The sequence below is a fragment of the Python bivittatus genome, unplaced genomic scaffold (assembly GCF_059951505.1).
Source record: "Python bivittatus isolate LINGU-HERP-01145 unplaced genomic scaffold, Pbiv_v1 ctg000480_np1212, whole genome shotgun sequence".
Taxonomy (NCBI): Eukaryota; Metazoa; Chordata; class Lepidosauria; order Squamata; family Pythonidae; genus Python; species Python bivittatus.
Genome location: NW_028277075.1, coordinates 24,915,159 through 24,940,742, shown reverse-complemented (window position 1 = coordinate 24,940,742; position 25,584 = coordinate 24,915,159). Strand labels below are relative to the sequence as shown.

The 25,584-nt window shown below is 39.9% G+C and overlaps 1 protein-coding gene across 1 annotated transcript in view; it reads right to left on the bottom strand.

Annotated features, from left to right (window-relative positions):
* Positions 1 to 25,584, bottom strand: part of ITPKA (inositol-trisphosphate 3-kinase A) — a 66,063-nt gene that overhangs the window by 12,957 nt on the left and 27,522 nt on the right. The window contains exons 2-3 of the mRNA XM_088145483.1: positions 2,917 to 3,013; positions 1,123 to 1,336 (exon numbers count right to left, since the gene is read on the bottom strand). Of these exons, the coding sequence (XP_088001609.1) occupies positions 1,123 to 1,336; positions 2,917 to 3,013 (311 nt within the window). The remainder of the gene's footprint in view (positions 1 to 1,122; positions 1,337 to 2,916; positions 3,014 to 25,584) is intronic.

The window sequence follows — 25,584 nt, the reverse complement described above, 5'->3', positions numbered from 1 at the left end:
CAGGTGATTTGAGTGATGCTGTGGCTACCCTTTTGTGGTGCCTGGAGGCTGTGTGGGTCTGGATGGGGAACAACAGGCTTCAGCTGAACCCCGGTAAGATGGAGTGTCTGTGGGTTGGGGGCTTCTCTGTATCCAGAAGTTTACCATCTTTGGTTCTGGATGGGGTCGCACTACCCTAGACAGACCCGGTGCGTAACCTGGGGGTCCTCTTGGACTCACGACTCCTGCTCAAAGAGCAGGTGGCAGTCGTGGCCAGGACAGCCTTTGCTCAACTACGTGTTGTGCACCAGTTACACCCTTTTCTGGATCGGAAGTCCCTTCAGTCAGTCACTCAGGTCCTAGTCATCTCCCGTATAGACTATTGCAATGCGCTCTACATGGGGCTACCCTTGAAAAGTATACAGAAGCTTCAGCTGGTTCAAAATGCAGCCATGCAAGCAATTTTAGGTGTCCCAAGGATGGCACATGTTACACTGTTGCTACGTGAGCTTCACTGGGTTCCAGTTTGCTTCCAGGTCCAATTCAAGGTGTTGGTTATCACCTTTAAAGCCCTACATTGCATGGGACCGGGTTACTGAGGGACCGTCTCACCCCCATTATATCTACCCATCCCACCCAGTCAGGCAGGGAGGGTATGCTGCAGATCCCGTTGATGAAAGAATGTCGACTGGCGGGGTCCAGAAAGAGAGCCTTCTCTGCCGTGGCCCCCGCCCTATGGAATACTCTCCCCCCAGAGGTGAGGCAGGCCCCAACTCTCTTGTCCTTCCGAAAAGCAGTCAAGACCTGGATCTGCCAACTGGCATGGGGCACCAAAAAGGGCAACCAACCCTGGGGGTGGCTAGCACCCTGAAGATGCTCTCATATGTTAACATCTTACTGACCATCAACATCTTGGAAGATATTATTTGTGTATGTGTTTGGTTTTTATTCTATTTTTACTGTATTTTATATTGTTTTATTGTATTCTAATATTTATTGCTGTTTTATTGTAAACCGCCCAGAGTCACTTTTTGTGAGATGGGTGGTATCTAAGTTTGAAATATAAATAAACAAACAAATAAATAAATAAATAAAGTAAATTATCCACAATGAGATGGGAAGCTGTTGTTTAAGATCTCCCACCTGATTCCCATTTTACAATCCATCACGCAAGGCCCTTCAAAATTAGCTAGAAGATCATCCAACTGTAAATAGGACTCGCCATCTCTCTCCACCACACCATGGAAGACAGGGACACAGGAACGCAGTGGATCTTGCATCAGCAGTTCAAAGCACTTTTCCTCATTCTCACAGTGGCGTTTCAGAATCGTCCCACCATCAGCTGCCTTGAAACTTCCTGCAGAAACAGAACAATGATGTTGTGGGAGTTTTCAAAGGCCTCTCCTCACAATTCAGTTGCAATACCCCCACTGTCTAGTTCTGCTCCAGTTTAGTGGAAATATAAATTAGTGTCCTGTAAAAAGAATAACCCAAAGCCTGGCAATAAACACCCCTTTCAAAAAAAAATCCTATGAAAAATCTCTACCTGAAACATTTAAATCAATTTAAGCCTAGATACTGCACAAAATATTCACAGAACCAACCGTGTAATGACTAGGAGCTAGATTTAATGATTAAAAATACACAGTCCTACTGCTATGATCAGACCTGTGTTCATGCTGTGCCTGATCTCAGCTTTCAAGAAGCAAGCGAACAGTCACTGATCGTTAAGCACAAACCTAGTCTAGAGGCCTAGCCATGTATTTTTGAGTACACACCCCTGCCCTTCTCTGGGTACAAAAATATACCTGGAACCCTGCAAATCCCACAATTTAACTCCTCGGATGTTCAGAAGGCATAACCACACAAGAAGCAAAATAGAGATTCAAGTCGAGTACAGGCCTAGAGAAAGGTACTTTTTATTATTTATTATTATTATTATTTGTTTATCCCACTTTTATTATTTTTATAAATAACTCAAGGTGGCGAACATACACTGTAGAGAATATTATAATATTAGAGAGGGATCACTTTTCATATCCTGCATCTATTGAGAAAACAAGGCTAAACCTGAATCTTGCATTAAACTTGGCCATCTCAGCTACAGTCCCCAAATTCTATGCAGGCAGAATCAGGAAACAGAAATTTCCTAACTGAAACAGTGGGCAACTGTATTGTTGGATATGAATCCAAGATAAAGATATAGGAACAAGATTATGTTAATAGGGCATATCCTGAAAACTGATCTTTGGAATACAGTGTATATTTCTAATCAATTCAAAACTATTTGCTGAGAAAAGGAAGCCATTGTGTTAGCATATGTGCCAAATCCCCAACTCCTACCCCAGAAGCTGGCAAAAACAACTCTGTAATCTCTACAAGCTTGAGTCATCTTTGGATAATCAAAAGATGGTCTAGAATAAAATACATTATGTTTTTCAATCACATGCCAATTAAACCAGTTAAATCATAGTGAATTTGGAGAGCGTTTTTACTGTTGCTTTTGCATTAATAAAGGCAAGAAAACATGGTGTGAGGAAATCTGATGTTTCAAGGTTCTTGTGGGATTTCAGAGTCACACTGGAACACCTCCATAATCCCAACAGCCCATAATCCAACTGCAGGATTTACTGACCTATCTAATCACTTAATAAGGTCCCATCTTTCCTTACGTTATTATTTAAATGTGCATGGTTGTTAATTCTCAAAATCCAGTACAGATTTTTAAAAATCAGGAATAATGTAAAACACTCTCTTTTCTTGCTCACTCTCCTAAAATAATCTATTTAGAGATAAATGATTGGCTCAGATCATGAGTATTTTTTTTTTTTTTTTTTGAGCACGGGGTTCTGTAGGCAGATTCAAAGCTTTCAACTTTACTCATAATTTTTAATTACATTCTACTACAGTAGGCCAATTAAGAAAGAAGGTTCTCACCGGTGTGACCAGCCAGCTGCACCCAAGAATATCGCTTTTTGAAGGGGCTGATGACTGGCAAGTTGACAATCGTTTTTATTGTCTGCCATGCCTTTTTCTGAAACACAAAAAATAAAAGTTAAAAGGGTAATTTCATATCAAACAGCTGGACATTTGTACGAAGAGGTGTAGCATTTATGTACTGTTACAAATCTCTATCAACTTCCAAAACAGACTCACCATTAGATCAATCAGATCCCCATACTGATAATCCCAATAAATTTAGAAGGCATGCTAGTTAAAGGCTATCAAAGGCTTAGGGCTTACTCATGTAATCTAAGATTCACTGTTATAAAGCTTGTTAACAAAATGCTGTTGTAGTGAAGCTCAGACATGCTGCTCTACATTCATATGTAGTTCTGCCTTGTATTTTTCTGGATTACGTTATTCTGATGCCTTGGCTCAATAATCTTTTTTCTTCTTCTTAAAAAGAAATAAGCAACAAGTCCAGGCCCTGCAGGAACCACATGAAATGAAAAGAATGCCTTGCAGGATTGCAGAGGGATCAAGCCTAGTTCCGAGTATGTTCCCTTTCCTGATCAAATTCAAAGGCTTATGCGCTTCTTTCACTGAGTAAATGAAAGCTAGTTATTCATTCATCATCTAGACTTAAGTCTCCAAGATTTTTATTTTCCATGGTGAATAAATAAATACAGGCATGCACAGACATACACACCCACACATCAGATCTTTCAGCTACATCAAAGATCAAGGTAACTGGCTAGGTGAGAGAATGACTTTCTAAGCAGAGACTGTCACCTCTATTCAGGTTTAAGTGTATTTTGTTGCTCAAATCAGGCTGCTGCCCTAAGTTCCTGCAATGGAAAATGCACAGAGCTTCTGCATGGATTGTCCAGGTAAATGCTTTTCCCTCTCTCCATCCTACTCTTGGCAAAAAATCTGCTGAACTTCCAACATGGTGGACTCATGTGCTGAAACCTATTCCCATGCCGAGACTGCTTTTCATGCCTATGTGCATTCTCACAGCAAAATCCCCATGTACCATTCAACTCCTTTACCCTGTCTAGAAAATTATGCTAATATATTCTGGAGTATCACTGAATGGAAAACGGCACATTTTTCTGTGACTAACTGGATTCACTAATTGCATACTTTATTTAAAATATTTTTTAGTTAGAACATGTAAGAAAAATGGCACGAGGCTGATGGAGAAAAAATACTGAGGTTTTTTAAAAACAATTAATTACTATTAGGAATGGGGGAGGAATCCTCTTGCTTAGCCATCCTACACTGCTTAATTTTCATGACCCCTGGAATCTTTCTTCTTTTTCTCTAATAAAATCCAACTTGTTCTTCTTTTTAAACAACATCAATTCTGCATTTTTTTCTACCTTCCTGAAAGGTAGAAAAAAATGTACTGTACTGAATACTGTTTCACACTCAACAGTAAAAGCCTACACAAGCCCACAAAATGCTTTTATGTTAGTGAGAAACAAAAGGGGTTAGATTAATTACCAATCATCCTTTTCTTTTTTTCACATTTGTACATTCTTAGGGAGAAGCTGATAATTTAAGGTTCACTGTGTTACAGCTAAATATGTGCAGAATATTTAATGTTGTCATATATTGGAGATCAAGTCCTATTTTAGCAGGTACAGTATTTCAACAAACAGCCCTCCAGATCCCTCTGTGAAGTCAAAAGGAAGGTGTGATTGTGGCTGTCAGCCAGAATACTAACCTTCTCCAAACTGGTGACATTCTGATGTAAAGAACTAAAACTTCCACCATACCCTCCAAGCCAGCACGCTGCCTAGGGATAATGCAAATTGTAGAAGCATACTAGAAGGTACCAAATTGGGAAAACTGCAGTACAGGTAGTCCTCGACTTACAATCATTCATTCAGTGACCATTTAAAGTTACAAAGGCGCTGAATTGACTTACGACCCGTGCCCAAAGTTATGGCTGTTGCAGCACCCCCACGGTCATGTGTTCAAAATTTGGGCATTTGGCAGCCCGTCCACACTTACGACTGCAGGGGCACTTCAACTGCCCCCTACCTGCCTATCTCCTCCCCTTTTGGCCCCCTGCCACCCTGCACCCCACCGCCCCAGCTGACCTTCACTGTCTTTTTTCTCCTACTGCTGATGAGGCGTGACTGGCCTGGCTGCTGGGCCGGGCTGGGACTGGGCTTTGCACTGTGGGGGGGGGGGGAAAGGCCAAAAGTAGTCCCTTTGCAAAGAGCTCCTGGGCGGGACAGGCCTTCACATTCCAAAAAAGAAAAAAAAAACCAAAAGCAGCAAAGGCAAAGGTGCTTTTTGGCACGCCACAGCTCAGGGGCTGCTTTTGGCTTTTTCGGGGGGCGGGGAATGTGAAGACCAGCCCTGGCCAGGAGCTTTTTGCAAAGTGGCTTTTTGGTGCGGAGTGGCTCAGGGACTGCTTTTGCGGGGGGGGGGGTTCGCAGTGTGAAGCCCAGCCCCAGCCTGGCCCAGCAGCCAGGTGGGCATGCCTCATCAGCAGCAGGAGCAAGAAGACAGTGAAGGTCAGCTGGGGCAGCAAAGCACAGGGCAGCAAAGGTCTAGGAGTGCAGGGTGGTAGGGGGACTGGGGCTGGACTGGGGTGGCTGCAGCTTCCCAGGGTATGGCAGGCAACCCTAGAGCCGTGCAATTCTGGGGCTGCTTGCCACCCCACAAGGCAGGGTGCAGGGCAGCCAAAAGGGCGGAGATTGTGGGGGAGATATGTGGGTGGGGAAGTTGGAGGCAGTCTCTTACCTTTCTGAAGCTCAGGGCTGGGAGGGACCAAGGCCGAAATGGCTTGGATTGGGGTGGGTACCTGCTTAACTACCTGCGATTCTTGGTTAATGATGGCAATGGGGAGTGCCAGGATTGCTATCGCTAAGCAATGCAGTCATGTGATGTCTCGCTTTACAACCACATCGTTTATTGATGGAAATTCTGGTCCCAATTGTGGTTGTAAGTCGAGGACTAACTATACTATTCATTGGACATAGAGAATCCAGATACGTGAGATTATCTGCTTAAAATGCCTCTGCAGCTCAGCCTTTAGAAGGTGGAGAGAAAATGACAAGAACTGTTTTTGTGCAATCTCAGGATTGATCAGACAAGATACAACATGCAAACTTGTTTCCTGTGAACCATTCCAATTTGTTTTCTTTATTCTGAGCATATCAAGAGTAGGAAGACATTAGTTTCTCTGACATGTTGACTTTTCAATATCTAAGCAAGAAGAATTCAGTTAATGTATAAAAATAGAGCTACAGTTCCCCCAACCTTGTGTCGGCCTTCGGAGGAAGTTGGAACATAGTAAATTATTTTATGACTTAACTGGTCTATAATCATTTCAGAGATTAATTATCTTTCTGCCAGCAACAGTACTGTTTCTGTTTAAGAGGCAGTGTGCCTATCCTAGAATGTAGCTGCTGCTAAATTCCCCAAAGAATTAATTACGAACTCCAGTGAAAACTTAGCTGGCAACCTTTTACACCTAGCAACACCTGGATTGTCTTTCTTATGTCTTTTCTTTCTACATATTTCACAGGGTAGACAAATCCCATGCTGTGAGGTCTTTGTTGCATAGTGACATCTATGTCAATTCCTCTTTGGTGGTCTTGAATCTGTCTGGAACCTGGGCCTCTTCAGCAGCCTGAGACTGCCTAATTTAATATGTGATTGGTAGCCGTCTCCTCCTCCTCCTCCTCCTCCTCCTCCTCCTCTCCTTCTCTCCAATTTCAACTCTCCTCCAACTTCTTGTCAGCTTCTTAGTCCACTTCAACTCCCCCCTCCCCGTTTCACATGACTCTCTCTCTTTGTGAAACCCTCTCATCAAGGAGGTAAAGTTGTGTTAGCATAAAAAAGAATAGCATTAAGAGGGTCAGATCACTACCTACACAACTAGGTAATGAGATAACCTGATGACTGAATTAACTTATCTTTTGGGTTTGCATAATATAGTGAACCATAAACTAATCAAATAGGATAGATGCACATATTGTGAAAACTACCAAAAAAAAACACAAAATCCTAAGCAAGCTTAATTCTAATCAAGCTTAAGCATTATGAAAATACAGCTGCTAGGAGTTCAACTGATTTTGTTAAGCACATTGTTTGTACACAATCAATATCTTACAAAAATATATGAGTGTGATTAGATTTGAGAACTGGTTTTCCATGCTGTATCTATATACAATTTGTTATCATGTTCTTACACTGTATTCACAACTTCCTTTTGCAGATTTATTCAAATGCCATACTTTTTGAAAGAATCAGAGAAGGACTTCAAAGTGCCATTCATTTTGAATATATTACTATGTACGGTGTATAATCACATTAGAAACAATACCACTGAAATAGTAAGGTTCAGCTCGATTTAATTCAGTTTTATTGATGCTTCTCCTAACAATACTACCCCTTTTAAGGATCCCAGACTTAAAGATCCCAGACTTTTAAGGATCCCAGACTTGCTAAACACAGGTAGAGAAATTTCCAGTGGCTTACTTGTAAGTAGGAAAACACATGCTCAATTTTCCATGTGTCTATGTACTTGTTTACTTACAGGGATTGTACTGTGTGATTACAACAGGCAATGAGAGCCTAAGATAAACGATGGGGACAGTGGGCTGTGCCTTTGTTGCACAAAGCAGGGTGTTGGCACAAAGGAGGTGGCATGTTAAATGTTGACAGCTAAGTTAAAACAGAGCATTTTCATTACAAGAAAAAAGCCTTTCTTTCATTCATTGAAATATTTGTTGGAGGAAAAAGTATCTCATAACTTAAGAACAAAAACACTACATTATACATGCTATATTCAGGTGTTCCACAAGATGGAAGACTTATTATGAGAGCACTTCGCATAAGGTACCTCCTTGCCAGCATCCTTCAGATCAGGACACCCCCTTGCACGCTCATTTCCATAGCATGAAGACTTGAGGGATACCATTGTTCATGCACTTCACACAAGCAAGGACGGTGCAGGGTTCTTCTCTGAATGGAAACCATATTAAGTACAATGTCCCATACAACTGTATGCAGTGATGTCAAGAGGAAAATAGTGCAATTTAAGCAACATGGGTGGGGGTAGCTTATTAGTTTGTAAAGAGCCTTCCTCCTTTCTGAATAACTGTACTGGACTATAACTCTACTGCAGATCCCTCTGAAGAAAAGCCCACTTCCAGTTTCACATATGACAATTAGGTAATGAACACCTTAATTAGCTGCCTTATGTATTAGTATCTCATTTTTGTTCTAACAAACTCCACAATATACTGATATATAGAGAGATATAAATATAGATATTCAGAGGTCTGCTTTTTAACCAAATTTATTAGTAGCAAGTTTTTTTGTTAACCAGATATAACCCATATAAAATCACTTTTTTTTTTTCTGAAGCTCCATTAAGTTCCATACTGTATAATAATTAAGTTCTAATGTGACATAGGTTCGGGACCTTCAAGGATTCTTTCCATCTTAATTTTTTAACATAAAACAGCAGTGTGTGTATCCTGAGGTCATGCAACGCGTCAACTGAGAAATAACTATACCTGGATGTGTTTTCAGTGGGAGCCAGAATGGCCTAGAAAAGGCACAGATGACAGATAGAAGTTGATGCACCATTTTCTTTTATTAGAAAGCAAGGGGCCTTCCATATAAAAGCACTTATGAACTCCCCATAGATCATATGACTGGGGCTTGCTTGCAATTATGAGCAATTTCAGTATCTCTGTGCCTGTAGCACTATCCCGGCACAATTGAGTAGAGAAGTCCAAATGCCAGCAGGTCAATAATAGGAGTTTTAAAAGCAGTGGAGGCTTGCACCATGGTAAGCCAAGAAATGTATTCTACCTTTGTGAAGAGAGGGCAGGGTGTGTATTTAAGCCCAGATGGGGGACAGATCACTCAGACATTGGCTAGCATGCAAAACCTGGTTGGCTGACCCTGCTGTGCATGTAGCAACTGGCCAGAAAGGGCAAGTGCTAATTGGCTGAACGTCTATGCAAGTTTTAGACTCACAAATATACAAGCAAGCCTGTGCTCATAGTATCCTGTTGTCTAGATACTTCTGAAAACAATAAAAACAACTAAAATAATAAATAGCATTTACATTGAATACAGAAGGGTTGGGAGATGGAAAGTCTGGCCATCTGGAAGTATCCTAAAGCAGTAAGAACAATTAAGCTTAAACCGGGGGGAAAACAACATGAGCCTTGACAAACTCCCTGCTGCCACAACTTTTTTTTTTAATTTAAAAAAAGCCTGCTGTACAGTAGCATGCAAGCCTCTAATTTCATATTTCCAGAGGCATCATTAGAAAATAAATAAACAAACAAACAAATGCTTGAATTGTGAAACATTTTACATGAACATGAAATTGAAGGTTGGCTGCTGAATATGGTAAAAGCAGTATATGATGGACATATGATAATAAATGAAATATTTAGCTAATGGTTCAACACTGTGTAGGGAGTAAGACAAGGATATGTGATATTCCCTTGATTGTTTAATGCATTTATGGATAAATATATAAAGAATATTTGCAATAAGGTTAATAGTGTGTTAGTTGGGACCAAGAGTGTACATCTAGTTTTGAATACAGGCAATGCTTTTTTGTTGACTGTGAACCCAAAACCCAAAACTAGTGTTCGACAGGGAAAATGGAGTGAACAGTTGCAAGATATATATAAATGGTGAAGAATTAGAGCAAGAAGACCTTAGGATTCTTTCAAAGCTCTTAAGCAATCATGTCTTCAATATCTGGCTGAGATGTCTGAATTCTAAGTTCAGATGGCTGGTGTGGGTCTTCCGGGCTGTGTGGCCGTGTTTTGGAAGTTTTGTTTCCTAACGTTTTGCCAGCACCTGTGACCAGTATCTTCAGAGTGCAGGAGCACAGACAGGAGCAGTTCTCTCTGTGCCCAGGGTGATGTGACCCTTTTGTGGGTATTTATAGAGATCTTAGGGGGGGTTGTTGGGAGGTTGGGTTACTGAGTGGCTGCTTGTTTTGGTGTCAGAATCTGTGTGTATCTTCCTGGGGGTTAGGCAGGGTTTTTTCTTCTATTGAATTGTTAACGAGGGGCTGCTGGGGGTGATTAGCAAGCTCATTGTGTGAACTGTTCACACGTCCAGGTGGTTGAGCTGAGTTCGTTGACCTTTTGCAGGCTGTATTTTTCAGGATTGGTAGCCAGGTTTTGTTGATTTTTAGACTCTCCTCTTTTTTATTGAAACTGTGCTGGTGTTTGTGAATCTCAATGGCTTCCCGGTATAGCCTGGTATAGTGGCTGTTGGTGTTGTCCAGTATCTCTGTGTTTTCAAAGAGGATTTTGTGTCCAGTGTGCTTGAGAGCATGTTCAGCTACTGTAGATTTTTCTGGTTGCTGTAGTCTGCAGTGTCTTTCATGTTCTTTTATCCTGGTATGGATGCTGCGTTTTGTGGTCCCGATGTATACTTGCCCGCAACTGCAGGGTATGCGGTATACTCCTGCGGCGGTGAGGGGATCCCTTTTGTCTTTTGCTGATTTTAGCACTTCTTGTACTTTTCTGGTGGGTCTGAAGATTGTTTGGAAATTGTGTTTTTCCATCAGTTTTCCATGCGGTCTGTGACCCCTTTGATGTAGAGCAGAAATACTTTGTTGGTGGGTGGCTGTTTTTCTTCTTCAGTCGCATGTTGTTTTCTTGGTTTGATGGCTCTTTTTATTTCATTCTTGGAGTAGCCATTCACTTGTAGGACCCAATTAAGGTGGTTAAGTTCAGAGTTTAGGAATTGGGTTTCGCAGATCCGATTGGCACGATCCATGAGGGTTTTGATAATGCCTCTTTTCTGACGTGGGTGGTGGCTGGAGTTTTTGTGTAGGTACCGGTCTGTGTGGGTGGGTTTTCTGTAGACTTTGTATCCTAATTTGAGGTCTGGTTTGCGTATGACCAATATGTCTAGAAATGGAAGTTGGCCGTCCACTTCTTTTTCCATGGTGAATTGTATATTGGGGTGGACACTGTTTAGGTGGTTCAGGAACTTCTCTAGGTCTTCTTCATCCTGACTCCAAATTGCGAAGGTGTCATCCACAAATAAGAACCAGACTGTTGGGGTAACGGGTGTGGTTTCTAAAGCCCGTTTTTCAAAATGTTCCATGTAGAAATTTGCTACGACTGGGCTCAGGGGGCTTCCCATGGCGACACCGTCTAAGTTCAGATGTTTCCAATAAAGTTGCTAAATTTTTAACAATAGCCAGGTCTTGTAGAAATCACCCAGTGCCTCCCTTATACTATTAATAGCTTTGGGCTTTTTTAAGTTTTATTTTTTATTTTATTTGGTGGGTTTATATTTGATATGTTGTAATACTGTCTTCTTTTAAATTTGGTCATGGACTGTAAATAAATAAATAATGTGTCCCAATTTGAAAGTTGAGTGTTTAGGAATGGGACATCTCTACCCTTTCTAACAAAATGAAAGTCCAGTTCAAAAAGAGGGAGAAGTTTAAATTATGTTCAAATTAGGAATACATAAACAGCATTCTTTTGACAAAACTCCTGATGCAAAGTCTACTTTTCTTAAAACCTTTGCTTCACCTTTGAGACAGATCACAATTCAAATCCTAATGAAATTAAGATCGTATCATACAGAGTTATTTCCACACAGATATCCAGCATCTTGGGGTACATAGCATATACTTTCAAAACCCTTGAGTATAAACTTCACACCCCCTCCAAAGGTTGTCTCTGAATTGTAATTTTTAATGTGATCAAAAGGAAAAATTATTAAAGAAACATGATGTAATTATTTGGACTATACTGAATTAGTTTAATTGTAATTCAATATATAACATTTAGATTTTATCATGGTCCTGCTCAGTTCTTTGTCCTGGTGTCACATAATTTTTGGAGTGCAGTCTCAAGCATACTACTTAAAAGCCAACTGCTCCCAAAAGTTGCATTAGCTCTGTAGACCAGAGTTTTCAAACTTGGCAACTTTAAGATGCATGGACTTCAACTCTCAAAATTCCCCAGTCCACACATCTTGAAGTCACCGAGTGTGAAAAACACTGCGATAGACTAATTTCTAGCTGAAAATCAGGAAGACTATGTTGATGGCCATAAAAAGACATGTGCATGTCTACGTAAATGTATGTACTATCACATATCAAGCTGACATGACAGAAAATCAGGCTGTTGAAAAGAAAGGCTACTTCAGCATATACATAAGGACGAATAAGTATATAGAAAGAGATGCCAATAACATGTTTAACTCAGAGCTTCCTACATGTCTTCATTAGGTGCTGCCTCTTTTCTTAAAATATGCAAGAACAGGGTTCCTGAAGTCTTAAATCACCACACAAACCAGGCACTCTATTTGGCCCAAGACAAAAATAAACCAAAAAAGCAGATTCAAAAAGCTGATGGGGCAATTTACAGTGGGGAAGGTACCCTGATGAAAAACATTTCTTAAGTCCTTCCAATGTTATCTTACCCAGGAAGTATTTCCTCCAAAGTAAATAGTCTCTCCTACCCAATTTAAATGTGACTCACCTCCTGTCAACAAAATTTTTCTGGGTAGGATGAGATAAGAGCAGGAACAGCCCCAGAACAAGCAAGCCCTAACATGATAGAACAACCACACATATCTTGAGGTGAAGTGCGTGGGAAGAGGTTCTGGATCTAAGAGCACCATTCTTCATTAGATCACCTGGCCCTGCCCTTTTCTCTTCTGCATGCTTTAGGAACAACACTATCTAATGATGGTTACAAACTCCCTTCTTGCTAGTAAAGACAGCATGTATACAGATCCACTACAAATATCATGAAAAAGTTGAAAAAAGTGGGTCACTTTGTACTTGATTAATCATCAAGTAAATGGAAAAAATTAAAAATAAGGTCTCTCTTGATTTGAACGTAACTGCTGCTGAGGACATAGACACATCCAAGTTGTTTTCTTGGTAACAATACATAAGTGGTTTATCATTATCTTCTTTTTTACTTTTTCTAATATAGTTTATAGCTCAGGGATTTCCTGGTAGCCTCTCATCCAAGTACTAACCAGGGCCAACATGACTTAGCTTTTTCATGATCAGTTCAGGCTGGTAAGGTGCTGTAACCTGAACAGAAAAAAAGAGACATAAACTGAAAAAGTTCCAAGAATGGAGGAGCATATTTGTTCTACAGAACTGCAATCACCAAGTTCTATGTCTGCTTGAATTGATTCAATCCAGACAAGACAAAATGGTAGTAATGTTACTGGATGGTTTGTTTTTCCAACTGAATAACGTTAAACCTTTTCTGGAGAAGTCTAAAGTATCAAATATGCACTCTGTGAGTCCATCTGAATCTAGAATCATCACAAGTGACATTAGTAGCTTTTGTAGCAGGGAGCACATTTTATTAATTTCACTTAGGGGTTCTAAAAGTGTGGGGCATGACCCTGGGGGGTTGGGAGCAAATTTGAGAGGAGTCAAAAATATTTGAGTGCTTGCATACTCATAGCAGGGATGCTGCCAGAATTTGCTCCAACTCTGCCTTGACTAGCACTTGTCTGGGCAGAGTAGGAGCACATCCTGGCAGGTCTCCAGCCCCAGGCATACATGGTATGCATGCCCAGGGATGAATTATTGTACACACAGAGTAAGGAAGGTCCAGATCACAGTGATGTGGCTGTGGAAATTTAAATATAATTATTTGGTTTCTTTGATTTCTTGGTCTTTAGCAGTCTCTTTTCACATTCATCATTAACAATTTGTTTGATTGCATTCCACTGTTCATCTAGTTCTTTATCAATGAGATTCATAACTTCAAAGTGATTCCTGAGGTTCTCTTTGAAAATGATGGGTATATGGGCAAGATCATATTGCGGAAACTGGTTGGTTTTGTTCTTCCACTTGGAAGACTTGGAACTTGCACATAAGCAGTTCAAGATCTGTTCCACAGTCAGCTCCTAGCTAGCTAACTTTTTTCTGTTGTAACTGAGCTCTTCTACCTCCTTGTATCAATAATATAGTTAATCTGATTTCTGTGTATTCCATCTGGTGATATCCATGTACACAGATGTCATTTTGGTGGTTTGAATACTGCACCAGCAATGATAAAATAATTGGTTTGGCAGAAATTGATCAGTCATTCTCCTGCTTCCCAGACTATATAGTCCAGCTAAGTTTTCCTTCTACTATTTCCAACTTTGGCTTTCCAGTCTCCAAACACAAACAACACATCGTGCTTGCATGTTCTACTGATTTCAAATTGAACTTGACCATAAAACTCATCAACCTCTTCTTCTTCTGTATCAATGGTTGAAGCATAAACTTGAATAACCATTATATTAAAGGGCTGTCCGTGAAATCTAATTAATATCATTCAGTCACGGACTGCATTGTATCCAAGCATTATATTTGCTATATCCTTCCTAAGAAAACAATTACTTTCCTTCTTTGTCACTATATCCTAAGTAGTAAACAGTGTGGTCTTCTGACTAAAAGTGTCCAATTCCTGTCTATTTCAATTTGCTGATCCCTAAGATGTCAATTTGTAGTGGTTTCATTTCATCATTCACTGTGCTGAGCTTTTCCATGTTCATGCTTCTTATGTTCCATGTTCCCACTGTAATTCTCTCCTTGCAGCTTTGGATTTTCCTTTCCTATGTGGTAACATCCTTTCCTATGTGGCAACTAGAAGTCCCAAAAGCTTTAATCTAGCCATGTCACAGACACCATTATTATTTCAAAAGATCCTCAATTCTTCCTTAGTGGCATGTTAAGTACCATCCAATCTGAAGGGCCCATCATCCGGCATTATATTGTCAATCACTTTATCTTGTCTATCTATGTGGTTTTCTTGGAGCGGTTTACCATTGCCACACAGTGTGAAATGAGTATTTTGCTGTTGTCGCTAAGGTGATCATCCACCTCTAACAACTTCCTATATCACTGCTGTCCACTACAGATGCCTGCCTGCTTTAACTGGCCAACTGGGATGACCTTCACACCTCAGGTGATCTTGCTGGGAGTATATTCTCTCCTGGTGTACACTCCTGGTATTCTTTGCTCATCCCTCCCTGGAACACTACCACCCAGTCACCATGAGGCAGCACAACAGCACATGATGGGGTGCCCAGCCTTAGCCTCTATGAAATCATTGGCTTTGCTCATGGGGTAGACAGACACATGGGTTCATTTGTCAGTAAGGGGAAGATTTCAGCACTATAAAATAAGGGAAACCCTAGTTTCTACCAATTCATATATATTAACTGAACAAAATGTCCAAAGATAATTTTATTATAGTTACCCATTGTCCTGTTACTAACCTGCATTTTTAATTAATAATTAATTATTTCCCTCTGTTGTCTTAGCAGGCACACAATATCTGCTAGATGCTTAATCCTGATTAATATGTAACCCTCCTTTGATGGTTCCTAAACTAAGCAAGGTGGGGAGAGAGGTTGTAAGGCTATTATACTTGCCTAACAAAAGCAACCCCTTTTTGAATCAATTCCATGGAATGTCTTCCCTGTCACTTTGGCTCACTAAGTGAGTTGCAGGAAGAATCCCTCCAATGTTGTAAGTATCGAGTTTTCATTAATAAAGTCTTATTATTAGTTGTAATTATCCTGGTGTCTTCTCCTGTGTACACCTTCTTTGATATCTGATCTGCAAATTCTAAATTAGTCAGCAGCATGCATGTTCTGTTAAATCTTTGGTTAAACTAATGCAAATAATTATATGTATAGTTGATTTCAAAGTTCAGAAACTTTAGTAACTTTAAAACAAGACAGTAGAGATAGGGACTGGAAATTATGAACACACACTGTGTATAGTCAGTTATACCATATAGTAAGCCATCCTGACCATTTCTGTTTGTGGACTGCACAAAAAGGCAAACCGCTTCCAATAATCATAGTTTTGTTCTGTTTATTCTGTGTTTATAATTAAGCACAGAATTAAATAACAATTGATACAATAATAAGGATAATAATATTAATTATTAATAAAGAATAAGAATAATGTTCAGAAATAGGTGATAAGATTTAAGGATCAAAATCTATATACATCTTTTGGATTGAATATCCTTAATGTTTTTAATATTATTACTTGTTTTCACCTGGAGAATGCTGCACCAAATTAAGGATTCTACATAGAACTACATGTTTCTTTCAAAACAATAACTGGAAAACAAAAAAGCTAGATTGGTTTCAGGTTTGAGACAATCCTTGCCAAGCATTCTGGTGAGATTTCTTCTCTCTTGAGAAGTCAAAACTGTATCAGGCTGTTGGATCTTACAAGTCATTTTAATTTCCCATGGTATCTCAACGTAGCATCATCCAGGGGTATTTTACCATACTAAAAAAGCAGGTACCTGCCACTGTTCTGGGGTGAAATATTTATTAATGAGAGGCTACAGAAAGCATCAGCACTGAGCACTACCATACCATAAAGATGGGGTGTTTGGCAGCTGTCCACGGTTGCCATGTGTTGACACCAGGCTTGAACCAGAGGCCAATACAGTAGATAGACATCTCAAAGGATGCCACTGTCTCATATCTTTCCACACCTCAGCTCCCACAGAAAACAGTAATGTAATGTCTTTCTGCAATAGACCAAAAATTGAATGTATTTATGGAACTGGTATACTATCTTCTTTTGATAATACACAGAAATAATTAGGTAGCAAACTAAATTCACAAATGCACACTGTCCATTCAGTCCTGAAATGAAGCAGTGATACATTATGGATTTGGAACTAGCAATTTAAATCATATAATACTATGCCACCACAAATTCAGTGGCATATGGTTCATTTTCAAGGCTATAATTGCCATTTCAATTGTAAGGTTTACGGCATTACTGTGCTCAGATTTGGGATTTAATCTGCTGCAAGCTTAACTGAATCCTCAAAGCATGCAAAGTATTATACTTCTCAGGTTCAGTGCTGGATGAGCAGCTACCAACTCTAAACCTGGGCATACAAATTTAAGGAAACACTGCAATACATTTCCTTAAACAAGTCAAATTGGTTGCGCAGATTACAATGTGTTATGGACAAAAGCAAGCCAAGGATGAACAGTTACAATATCTGAAAGCAGCCCAAAGTTACCAAGACAGATCACATAAATTCATAGCTAAGATGACCCCTATGAATTTGCAAAAGAAAAAAACCCTGCAAAATCTTCTGCAAATAATATGTATAAATAGATCCAAAAGAGGAGTTGAGGAGAGCTGGTAGCAACTACAAAAAAGGGTTACTCTTAGGCCAAGACAATATTTAGGCATTCCATTATTTCATTCTGAGTTTATCAAAATCATGCAATGACGGTTTTCCCTGATCTCACTGAGATATGCTTATGAAGACAGGTGGAAATATACCTAAACATATCAGCTACTAAACCTACAATTATTCTAAAAATGTAAGAGAGCTTTAGCATAACTGGACCATTTCTGTTCAGCCATTACAGGCTGATAAGCCACAAACTGAGACTTTATCACAGTGGTTTTAAATCTTTTTCATCTCATGGCACACTGACAAGGTGCTAACTTGCATGGTCAACTATCTCATAGGCGAGACTTTGGTTCGCAAAGCCCGAAGTCCCGTGACATCACAGGTTGCTGGGACTAGTGAGGAGAAATGGAGGCAGTCCGCCGCTGATGATGTCATGGAGGCGGGGTTCTGGCAGTGCAGCTGCACAGCATTTACCATCATTTACTTGTGGCTTACTGGTGCGGCACACCTGCTTTACCATCTACAAGGCTAAGAAGAAAAGAAGCTGTATGCCTCATTAGATTACCCTGACAATGCCCAGGTCTTTTTCTTTTTAACAGTATTCCTTATGATCAGCTGAAAAAAGATAACCATTGGACAACCTAGTAGCATGGAAGGCACCAGTACCAGCCTATCTTCATAAGCCAAGTATGAAGAGAAAAATATGCCTAATACACATATGGCAAAGATCAATTATACATTGCCAGAATAATGGCAAAAAAGTATCTCACCGATTCATTTAGGAAATACAAACAGCTCTGGAAATTTGTGAATGTCCTTTGTCTATAAGATGGGTGTCAGAACTGCACTAGTTCTCAACTGCTGCCTCACCGGTTCACAGGACCTTCTTCCAGTTACAGCTAACCATGGTACCATCATGCCCTGGCAACATCCTCTTCCCTGCCACGCCCTACAATACTGCCTTCATCTCATCCCCAGACCATGAGTAAGATAGGCTTAAATTGTCCCTAGCTGTACTGGGGTTAATAGAGCACTTTCTCTCTTATATTGGCAGTATTTAATGACAAGCACAAGGCATGTAAAATTTGTTACTCTTCGCATCCTGTGATACCGAAGTGACCAGCCCAAATACCTGTCCAAATGAGGTTTATTGGCTGTTTCATGCTGATGTGGGCATGCATCTTCCTCTTTGATCCTGACCAACCTTGTCTGTCCTCATTCTGCTGTTGTCTCCCTAAACAACTGGACACAACAGCATCATACCAGTGGCCTTTCTAGATTGTCCAGCCAGCTCTTCTGTAAGAGCTTTAACTCTATGGGAATTACCAGTTTAGCACAAGGCTGAAACAGTTAAACAGTGAAATATAAAATAATATAATGTGCTAAAATAGCATAACAGGCTGAAGTTATGAGATCAATCCCCTGCCCCACAACACAGCACAGTGGAATCTGGAAGTCAGCAATTGTTCCCTATACCAAGAAAGGAAAGGAGCAAAATACCCTAAGTTAAACTTGCTACTTGGTAACTCTGATGTGCTTTTGTGTGTGTGTAGTCTAATGTTATTTCTTCTGGGTTATGACAGAATGAGGTACAGGAGAAGGGGCACAGGAAGTAGCCTAGAAATGATGGGTAGCGTCCTACAGTCAGACCTGCCCCATTCCGGCAGCAGTGCTGTGACTGGTGGGAGAGATCACAGCACTCTCCTATGAGCTAGTGACATGCTGAAAAGGGAGAGCAACAAAACTGGAGGATTCAACCAATCACTTTGCTTAATAAGCTCTGTACACACACAATGAAGACAGCAACATTTGGCAATGACAAAGAAGAAACGCAATAGAGGAAGTGCTTATAGTGACTATGTATATTTTACAGAGCTAGTTATTCTCATGCCACCATGCTCTGAAAGGCATTGCGAGGCATTTCACAAAGGGGAAATCTGGGAATGATGAGTTTTACATCTTGCCACCTTCCCTTTTTATGAACAAGTATTTCTCAGCTCTCTGGCAGCTTAACTCAGTCTGTCCTCTGACATAAACAGGAAATGAGAACCCCCACAGAGGATACACCTGCTGAGCTTTTAGAAAACAGCAGTGGTAACCTTTAGTCATGCCTTGAATGTAGAAACCAGAATCACCCCAAGGTGGTTATACTTGAAGCATAGGACATATTCATCACAATGGGTAAATGCTGCGATTTTATTACTTTATAAATGTCAACAGACTAAGGATACTACTCAGAGCATACAAAGCTGAATCTATGTTGACCTCTCCATCCTGAATCTCTTTGTAAATAGCAGATTTGTTTGAGGACAGAGGTGCTCCTGGGATTGCCTGCTAGAAGAGCAATGACAGGGGATCACAGCATGTAACAAAGTAAAACTGGTTAAGGAAGCATAACAATAGAGGACATGCCAGGCTTCTTCCACATGCAGCACCATTCAATGCTGAATTTTGTTTACCATCAACATCTTTGTTAAGAAGAAAATCATATATGAGGTGTAGGATCTACAACATTTATCAACAGGAGAAGGAGGAAGAGGCAGCTGCAGGGAAGGGCAGTTATTGAAACACCAAGATAATAATAGTAATAGTTAACCATCCATCCATATTCTGAATATAATCTCTCTCAGCTGCTTTTAGCCTTATGCTACTATACCAAATCCAGTCCAGCTATTTCCTTTCTTTCTTTGTTTAATTTGGAAAATCTAATTGCAGATGTCCTGCATTACGTCTGATATAGTGGAAGAAGAGAAGGGCTTCAAGGATAAACATCAAAAACAAGGCAAGACAAATTAATCACTAGAGAGAAATTATTTTAACATGCATCTGAACTTCCATAGAACAAGAATTCTAGGAAACTGCTGGATTACCTATCAAGTTTCATTTGGTCCAAACCATGTTGGGATAAAGCATGCCCATTATGATTCATATACCTAAAACAAAAGACACAACATCACTAGAATACTACCAGCATTATGATTTCTGAACTTTGCACAGGAAGCTTCTAGGATAGGAATAAACTGAAGGCTTTCACAGAGAGGCATTTAAAATTCAGAGATACACTAATGGCACACTAGCCAATACACTAATTGGCTATACTAATTGGCTATAACCGTTTATCAAAGGATGTTGGCAAACTACACACCTCATCACAGAATACAAAGATATGCCCAACCCCCTGCAAAACTACTCTCGTAAGGCGGCAGCAAATTAGTACTGAAGGGAGAAGGGAGAAATATTATGTGGAACTTTCTGCACTGAATACAGTCCTAAGCTAATTAAATCTATTTATCTATTCCCTAATTTCCACAAAGCTACTCCAATCTATTAGCTTCCATATGCGTTGAGGGTATAACCGCTATCATTTCTAGCCTGCGTGCACTAGATTGGCGTAGTTGGCTGTAGTTTCCTATTACATCTGAATTGTCTCCTAATAGACTAACAAGTGTCATCAATACAAGTGTCATCTAGAGACAACCTTCTTAGCAAAGGACTTGTTTTACATATCTTCAGAACTAACCAACCCAGAAAATCAACTCTGATTACACATATTGCCTTACTGGTCAAGTACACAATTGAGCAGATAGACCAGATCAAATGCCAAGTCATCTGTAGATAAGTGGTACAGCTTAGTTACAGCTACAACAAATCTAAATATACACTTAAACATATAACCAAACACCTACATATATCCATAATAAAGTTTGCCTACAAAATGAGTCTTTTTATTGCTTTAATATACAGAAAAAGAACACTGAAATATAACAGAAAAACAAAAGAGAAGGATAACAAACATTAAAAAGAAAAAATGATATAATGGAATGAAGATCTAAGAAAAAGCACTGTTTTTCCACTTTGCAGAAATTAGGGAATAGATAAATAGATTTAATTAGCTTAGGACTGTATTCAGTGCAGAAAGTTCCACATAATATTTCTCCCTTCTCCCTTCAGTACTAATTTGCTGCCGCCTTAAGAGAGTAGTTTTGCAGGGGTTTGGGCAATGAATTAAAGTTGACCACATATTGGTCAAACTTTCCTCTATATCCATACAGATCAATCAAGGTAGAGAGTGAACACAGCTTGTCAATCCACAATTTTAAATAAAGTATGGTTGAGTTTTTCTATCAAAATAAACCCATCCTTTTAGCAACTGTCCAAGCATGGTAAGTTCAGATTTTTCATGAACTGATACATTCCAAATCTTTAGTATATGGTTCAGCATCACTTTTACATCTGTAAACCTTTAACCTTCCAAGTTGACATAAACATTAAACCAAAATAGAACAAGTGTATTTTAGGCACCGAGTGAAAAGTGACATTATAATTGACAGGAATAGAAAATGGGGAAAAAATATGTGAAAGCCTTTAACAGTACTAGCAATGTAGGAAAATAGTTATGAGCTAATTATTGGTAAAGGTTTCTTAAAATACCAACCCAGAGATCAAATACATGTGTAGAAATACAAACAAGGTAGAAGGAAGAAGTAGTAATTTTTTCTGTGTGAAAACACGTCAGTGATCTTCAGCAAATCAAATAGGTTACTTCAGCTCAGTCCTATCCACAGCTTTCATAACTTTAAACAACAGATAATGCTGTCATAGGGAGGATTACATGTTCTGATTCATTAATTCTCAGAAAAGGCTTAGAGTGTTTGAGAGGCAGAATTAAGTCTTGAAATATCAAAACAAGGACAAGAATGAACAGGCAGCAACAGGTAGCTTATTCTATCTGCCTTTCTAATTTTTGGAAAGCCAAACTCCATATCTCTCCCTTCACCTTAAATCTCCTTCATTTCAGTAATTCACACCCCCTGAAAGATTATGAATATAGCATTATACTTTCAATATAGTAAGTAATTCAACAGGTGTTTTTACAAATAGGAGCCCAGCTCTGTAAGAATGTAAGTCAGCAGTATGTGTTATCTAATAGGGAGTGGTGTTTACCTACAGGAGAAACCACATCCTTCAGCAATTACTTTGCTTAATACCTCAGCACTTTCACATAGTCATCATACAGTTCTCCCTAAGCACTGTATCAAAGGGGGGAATTAGTCACACCAAACTCATCGGTTTCAATGCAGATAAGAGCTGAAGCTTCTAGTGATTCCTAGCAGCAGACGACGTTTGAAGAGGCAGAATGTCACAGGGGCAACGCTTACAAAACTGGAACTATGTGCTTTGTTTTCTTTAAGCAGACAAGCAACTCATGCCTATTTCTGAATGGTTCACATAAATATTCAGCCAATTTTTTATAGATCCTTGCCCCGGAACATTCTGGAAAGGTGAAGCTACACAGGAGTTATTTATCCTCCAAAGAGCTGATATATGTTTGTTAATACGTCCTTAGTACATAAAGTGTATAAAGGCAGATTTTTTTTTTTAACCTATGAAATGTGTGTTCCTTCTAATCAGATATGGGAATAGTAAGTGGTGTGGGGATGAGTTGTACAGAATCAGCATACTTGATATTCTACAGAATATACACGCAAAAGGCAGAGCTATGGCCAGGGTCCACAAGCTAATTTTTCTCAATTCATCAGGAGGGTCATTTCCCCCATTTCAGATTATTTTAGGTGATTATCACAGCTGTATTCGTGCTGTGTTTTAGTGATATGGTTCTATTACTATATTGTATCTTTACTTTTACCTGTAAGCACCCATTCCTCTATATTGCATCTCTACTGCTACTCTTTAGATTTAAATCCTGCTTTATTTTATTTTATTTTATTTTATTTTATTTTATTTTATTTTTTGCTAGTTGCTCAAGGGAATCCCCTTTCTTTTAATCCCCACAGCAATAATCCTTTGAGGTAGATTGAGATATACTATTGCCCAAATTCACCCAATGAGTTTCTGAGTCTCCCCAGATCTAGTCTGGTACAAGTCAGAGGCATACCAATTTAATAAATAAACTACCATACCACGCCACACCAGCTGAATTTTAGCATCCTGATCCAGTGAGCTCTTGATCTTTAAGGAGGTTCTAAGAATGTTAAATTATAAACAATGTCTTTGTTGTTGTTGTTTAGTCGTTAAGTCGTGTCCGACTCTTCGTGACCCCATGAACCATATTGCGCCAGGCCTTCCTGTCCTTCACTGCCTCCCTGAGTTTGCTCAGTTTCATGCTCATTGCTTCAGTGATGCTATCTAACCATCTCATCCTCTGCCGTCCTCTTCTCCTTTTGCCTTCAATCTTTCCCAGCATCAGGGTCTTCTCCAAAGAGATCTCTCTTCGCATTAGGTGGCCAAAATATCTGAGCTTGAGCTTCATTATCGATCCTTCCAATGAGCAATCAGGGTTGATTTCCTTTAAGATTGACTGGTTTGACCTCCTAGCAGTCCAGGGGACTCTCAAGAGTCTTCTCCAGCACCACAGTTCAAAGGCATCAATTCTTCGGCGCTCGGCCTTTTTATGGTCCAGCTCTCACAGCCATACATTACTACTGGAAAAACCATAGCTTTGACTATGCGGATCTTTGTCGGCAAGGTGACGTCTCTGCTTTTTAATATGCTATCTAGGCTTGCCATAGCTTTCCTCCCAAGGAGCAAGCGTCTTTTAATTTCATGGCTGCAGTCTCCATCTGCGGTGATCTTGGAGCCCAAATAAATGAAGTCTGTTACTGCTTCCATTTCTACCCCTTCTATTTGCCAGGAATTGATGGGTCCAGATGCCATGATCTTAGTTTTTTTAATGTTGAGTTTTAAGCCAGCTTTTGCACTCTCCTCTTTCACCCTCATCAAGAGGCTCTTTAGTTCTTCTTCACTTTCTGCCATTAGGGTGGTATCGTCCGCATATCTGAGGTTGTTAATGATTCTCCCTGCAATCTTAATTCCGGCTTGTGATTCTTCCAGCCTGGCATTTCTCATGATGTACTCTGCATATAGGTTAAATAAGCAGGGTGACAGTATACAGCCTTGTCGTACACCTTTCCCTATTTTGAACCAATCGGTTGTTCCATGACCGGTTCTAACTGTTGCTTCTTGGCCCGCATACAGATTTCTCAGGAGACAGGTAAGGTGGTCTGGTATTCCCATCTCTTTAAGAATTTGCCACAGTTTGTTGTGATCCACACAATCAAAGGCTTTTGCATAGTCAATGAAGCAGAAGTAGATATTTTTCTGGAACTCTCGTGCTTTCTCCATGATCCAGCGAATGTTGGCGATTTGATCTCTAGTTCCTCTGCCTCTTCGAAACCCAGCTTGTACATCCGGTAGTTCTCGGTTCATGTATTGCTGAAGCCTAGCTTGTAGGATTTTGAGCATAACCTTGCTAGCATGTGAAATGAGTGCAATTGTGCGATAGTTTGAGCATTCTTTGGCGTTGCCCTTCTTTGGAATTGGAACGTAAACTGACCTTTTCTAATCCCATGGCCACTGTTGCGTTTTCCAAACTTGCTGGCATATTGAGTGCAGCACTTTAACACCATCATCTTTTACTATTTTAAATAACTCAGCTGGAATACTGTCATCTCCACTAGCTTTGTTGTTAGCAATGCTTCCTAAGGCCCACTTGACTTCACTCTCTAGGATGTCTGGCTCAAGGTCAGTGATCACACCAGCGTGGACATCAGGGACATTAAGATCTTTCTTGTATAGTTCTTCTGTGTATTCTTGCCACCTCTTCTTAATCTCTTCTGCTTCTGTTAGGTCCCTGCCTTTTTTGTCCTTTATCATGCCCATCTTTGCACTAAACGTTCCTTTCATATCTCCAATTTTCTTGTAGAGATCTCTAGTCTTCCCCATTCTATTGTTTTCCTCAATTTCTTTGCATTGTTCATTTAAGAAGGCCTTCTTATCTCTCCTGGCTATTCTCTGGAAATCTGCATTCAGTTGCTTATATCTTTCCCTTTCACCCTTGCTTTTCGCATTCCTTCTTTCCACAGCTATTTGTAAAGCCTCATCAGACAGCCATTTTGCTTTCTTGCATTTCTTTTTCTTTGGGATGGTTTTAGTTGCTGCCTCCTGTACAATGTTACGGACCTCCGTCCATAGTTCTTCAGGCACTCTGTCTACCAAATCTAATCCTCTAAATCTATTCATCACCTTCACTGTGTACTCACAAGGAATATGATCTAAGTCATACCTGAGTGGTCTAGTGGTTTTCCCTACATTCTTCAATTTAAGCCTAAATTTTGCAGTAAGAAGCTCATGATCTGAGCCACAGTCAGCTCCTGGTCTTGTTTTTGCTGTCTGTATAGAGCTTCTCCATCTTTGGCTGCAAAGTATATAATCAATCTGGTTTCGGTATTGACCTTCTGGTGATGTCCATGTGTAGAGTCGTCTCTTGTGTTGTTGGAAAAGAGTGTTTGCTATGACTAGCTTGTTCTCTTGACAGAACTCTATTAGCCTTTGCCCTGCTTCATTTTGTACTCCAAGGCCAAATTTGCCTGTTATTCCGATTACTCCTTGACTTCCTACTTTAGCATTCCAATCCCCTATGATGAAAAGGACATCTTTTGGTGCTAGTTCT